At 46.6% G+C, this 5,000-nt stretch overlaps 1 protein-coding gene across 4 annotated transcripts in view; it reads left to right on the forward strand.

Annotated features, from left to right (window-relative positions):
• sorcs2 (sortilin-related VPS10 domain containing receptor 2) overlaps window positions 1-5,000 on the forward strand; it is a 214,971-nt gene that overhangs the window by 167,929 nt on the left and 42,042 nt on the right. For all 4 annotated transcript variants that reach the window (XM_031585230.2, XM_031585231.1, XM_031585232.2 and 1 more), the window contains exons 4-5: window positions 467-631; window positions 2,654-2,727. In XM_031585230.2, the coding sequence (XP_031441090.1) occupies window positions 467-631; window positions 2,654-2,727 (239 nt within the window). The remainder of the gene's footprint in view (window positions 1-466; window positions 632-2,653; window positions 2,728-5,000) is intronic.

Here is a 5,000-nt window from a genome sequence, read left to right on the forward strand (position 1 = left end):
TAGCTATTATCTAATCCAACCTCATGTCAATAGTAAGTAAAATACAGTGCAGCGTGTCAGTGTTAATCACAGTTCAGATAGGAAGAAGGAAGAGAAGGAACTGGCTACTTTAAAAAGACCGTGACTCTGCTATATGACCCACTGTGCTGTTTAGTTCCTTTTGGGAACCTTATAGTGGTTTCTATTGGAGGCAGGGGGAGCAAATGGCACAATTTGGGTAAATTATCTCTTCAAGACATCCATATTGGTTCTCAGAGAAGCAAGGGTTTTTGCATTTGAATGTGTGTTATAAAGTTGAACAGGTTCTCCTTGGAACCCTTAAAATAGAAGCTGGGATAGTTTCTGTTAGTTCTCCCAAAACGATTAAGAGACCTTTGAAGGAAGATAGGAAACAATGACAAATACTGCCCTGCTTCTGTTCTGACCAGATATATTTTTGTTTGTTTGTTCGTTTGTTTGTTTGTAGGTGATCCTGGTGAGCCACAACATCAACGAGGCAGAGCACATGCTGTTCATCAGCACCGACGAGGGCTCCTCCTTCCAGCGGCAGCCCCTCAACTTCAGGGTGGACACGCTGCTCTTCCACCCCAAAGAGGAGGACAAGCTGCTGGCCTACAGCAAAGACGCTAAGGTGAGTCAGCGGTGTGCGTTGTTTTTCTCACCGATGTCGGTCTTAAATGCATTGGCGGAGCAGGTTGTTTTACTCAGTGCAGTCAGCAAATGATGGATAAAGGGAATGGCAATCATTAGTGTCAGCTGGCTCTCCTAGCAAACATTTCAAACTCTCTTAAGAGAGTTGTGTTAGTAATGACTTGGCCTGAAGAGGTGTCGCCTTAAAGAAGGGGTTTGATGGGGTATTATCCGCACTACATTATGACAAAGCTGAAAGTGTCGAGTTTGATTCATTCGGTAGGACCTGGCAAGCTGGCCCCATTGTATTAAACGCATTTATGAAACTGCATTTCATTTCGTCCCTGCCCCCCGATCTCGCGCACGCTGAAGTTCGCAGCTCTGGCAACCCTCCCACGAGGCTTCCGCTCCTGGCTGAACAGTGGCAGCTGGGGCCGGTGCATATTGGCACACACACACACACACACACACACACACACACACACACACACACACACACACACACACCTAACTCTCTGCTCCGGTGCATATTGGCAGGCTAATTATCAGCCTTATGAGCTGAGTGCGCCTGGACACCACGTCCCTGTCTCCAGAGAGAGAGAGAGAGAGAGACAGAGAGAGAAAGAGAGAGAGAGACAGAGGGAGAGAGAGAGAGAGACAGAGAGAGACAGAGAGAGAGAGAGACAGAGGGAGAGAGAGAGAGAGACAGAGAGAGATAGACAGAGAGAGAGAGACATAGGGAGAGACAGAGAGAGAGAGAGAGTAGGGAAGGAATGCTTGAGTGTTGGGTCGATGAAGATTGGCGCCCTGAGTCAGTTCGCACAAACCGTGTCATTAATAACTAACCGTGTGTTTGTGTGTGTGTGTGTGTGTGTGTGTGTGTGTGTGTGTGTGTGTGTGTGTGTGTGCTTAAATTGATGAAATATGTTCCACCCACCGGAATGCAGAGTGGATGTCCAGGATGCTTCTTGTGGGGAGATCAATATCCATTTATTATGAGCGAAATCAATGGTGCACGCGCCAAAAAACCACATGCACATGCTAACTCACAAACACACACAACCATGTCCCCACTCACCTACACACACACACACACACACGCGCGCACACACACACACACACACACACACACACACACACACACACACACACACACAAACACACACAACCATGTCCCCACTCACCTATACACACACACACACACACACACACACACACACACACACACACACTCACGTACGCACACCTACACCTACACATATGAGGATCAGTAGGTTATGCAGGCCTGATGAAGCAGCACATTCACTGCTCCAACCCTTTTGACCTGTACCTCCCCTTATGTCTGACCCGTGTACACTGAACATAATTACAATCAACGCCATGAGAACAACTGACCCTCGCACACACACACACACACCACGTCTGACCCGTGCACACTGAACATAATTACAATCAACGCCATGAGAACAACTGACCCTCGCACCCTTTGCCAATAAATCACCCCCAGCGCCGGACGCCCAGATGCCTCTACTGGTCCACAGTCTGGCTTATGCCGCCTGCGCATGTTTACTGTAGGCCTGATCAAAATGGGTTATGCTTTTGGGGTATTGATGTGTGTTTTGCGCTTAGCTGCTGGAATTTGGATGTGGTTTGCGCAACCAGTATGATTGTGGTCTTTATGTGTGGGGCGTGTACAGGTCTTTACCAGTCGTTTAGCCTGCTAAGCTAAAAGATGAATGATGCTTCCCACCTGTAAAGTGGGCATTTTAGGTTAATGCTGACTTCACACACACACACACACACACACACACACACACACCAACAATGTGGCACAGCAACTGTACAGTGCTCTAACTCTAACGATTTTGAATCCCTCTCTCTTTATCTTGCCCTTCACCTCTCTCTTCCTCCTGTCTCTCTGTCTCTGTCTCTATCTCTCCTCCTCATCTTCCTCCTCTCTCTCTCTGTCTCTATCTCTCCTCCTCCTCCTCTCTCTCTCTCTGTCTCTATCTCTCCTCTGCAGCTCTACGTTGCCAGCGATTTGGGACGCAAATGGACACTGCTACAGGAGCGGGTCACCAAGGACCACGTGTTCTGGTGAGAGGTGTTTTCATTCATCTTGTCCTCTTTTTTCTTCTTTTTTTTCTTAAAGATTCCTCTCATCTTTTCGTCCCTGCAGACTTTAAGGGTTTCTTTTTAGAGCCTGCCATTCCTCTCATCCCATCTCTCTCTCACTCTCTCTCTCTCTTTCTCTGTAGAGATGACATTGTTACGCTCAGTCACAGAGGCAGTGCTGCAGCAGCACTGAGAAATCCTGCCACTCCATCTTACTCCAACATTTCTCTCTTTCTCTCTCTCCCTGTGTAATACTTTTCCTGTTTACTCTCCTCTTCAATTTTTCTGGAGTTTATCTGTCTCTCTCCAGGTCCTTTCCTTGTGTCCTGTTTCTCTTTCCTCTCAACAAAGCTTTCTTCTATATTTCCCCGCTCTTTTTACCTTTTTTAATTCTCCTTTCTCATGTCCTTTTCTGTGTCTCTCTCTCACCTTCTCTCCATCCATTTTTCCTCCCCCTTACTCTCCCTCTATTTCTCTGTGTGTATTTTCTCTTCCTCTATCTCTCTCTCCTTCTGTCTCTCTCTCTCTCTCTCTCTCTCTCTTTCTCTTTCTCTCCTTGAGTGTGGTGTAGAAGGTCACAGAGCCGCGTCTGCCTCTGCTGAGGAATGGGAATAGCTTGACTCCCAACAGTTCTTGGATCAGTGGCTCAGGCGCTGAGAGGACAGGAGTGATTCATGTCCTACTCTCCCTCGCTCTCACTGTCACGCATCACTCCTCGGTTATCACCCAGGCCAGATGACTACGGCGGGCCTAGGGCCACACTCCTCCTCTTGAGTTCACCAGATCCTTTTCAGTGTGCTTACAGGTGTAATAGAGGTACAGACGGTGCTGTCACCGCCATGGTACATTCCTTATGTAAGCACTTTGAGGATTATGCTCCTTTTCTTTCGTCTTTTATTTGTTTGATTTCAGCTCAGCATGCAATACTGCACAGCCACATCTATTAGTTAGGAAGGTGGATGAGCTGAGTGTCCACCCTCTACTTATTAGATGGTACGACCCGTTCCTGAGCGACCGAGCGCAACAGGTCGGTGTTAATGGTGTTCTCTCAGCACCCTGAACCCTGAACACAGCCCCAGGGGTGCGTTAGTTCACCTGGCCTTTTTACTTTGGATACTAATGAGTGTACAAGCCGTAAACCTAATAACATACATCACTGAATTCTCAGATGATACTACCATTTTAGGGTTAAGGAAGAAGGACAGCAACACTTTGAGTATTATTTAGAAATACAAAGATTTGTAGCATGGTGTGAAGCTAACCACCTGGTGGGGAATGTAGATGACCAGATGGTGTTTGACCCTAGAGGAGTAGGTGACCACAGTCCTCTGCTCATCCATGATGAAACCATCTTACAGGTGGTACAAATATCTTGGTGTTTTTATTGATAGCTCACTGACCTGAAGCACGCATGTTGACAGTCTCCATAGCAACGACATCTGCACCTCTTGCAGGCGACTCAGTGTTCACAGTGTTGATCAGACGTTTATGGCAGTCTTTTATCAGGCGGTCTTTAATTAGATATGGCACCACCACCGCTTGGTTTGGTCACTTCTCTGTGCGGTTGAAGTCAAAACTAGTCCGACTGCATGGAAGATAATAGGGGGAAGACAGCATCCATCCCTGCTGTCTGCCTACTAACGGGCTGTGCTAAGGCAAGATAATAACCCACCCATCTCCTGCCTGAGCACAAGCTACTGCCATCAGGGAGGAGGTTTATAATAGCACTTTGCCGTTTGAATAGATTTAAAAACTCCCCTATCCCCTCTTCAATAAAAAATGTAAATGCCGGTAGAAATAATAGGGATGGAATCGATATGAATACCGACAGGATACCAACAGAGATTTAATTTAGCTTATTTATTGACGATTGAGCTTTTTCAGTTGTGGCGCCTCTCTGCTTTTACGGCGTTGCAGGTTTTTTATCTGTTAAACATCAGTGGAGTTTTCTCTCTGTCTTTTTTTGTTGTATGTTTTGATCGTTACGTTCTTATATATGTTTCCTGTTCCCTGTAGCTGTCTTGCTCCGTCTTTTGTGTATGCGGAGTGTGTGTGTGTGTCTTTTGTGTATGTTGAGTGTGTGTGTGTCTTTTGTGTATGCGGAGTGTGTGTGTGTGTGTGTGTGTGTGTCTTTTGTGTATGTGGAGTGTGTGTGTGTGTGTGTCTTTTGTGTATGCGGAGTGTGTGTGTGTGTGTGTGTGTGTGTCTTTTGTGTATGTGGAGTGTGTGTGTGTGTGTGTCTTTTGTGTATGCGG

This window comes from Clupea harengus, chromosome 18, assembly GCF_900700415.2.
Source record: "Clupea harengus chromosome 18, Ch_v2.0.2, whole genome shotgun sequence".
Lineage (NCBI taxonomy): Eukaryota > Metazoa > Chordata > Actinopteri > Clupeiformes > Clupeidae > Clupea > Clupea harengus.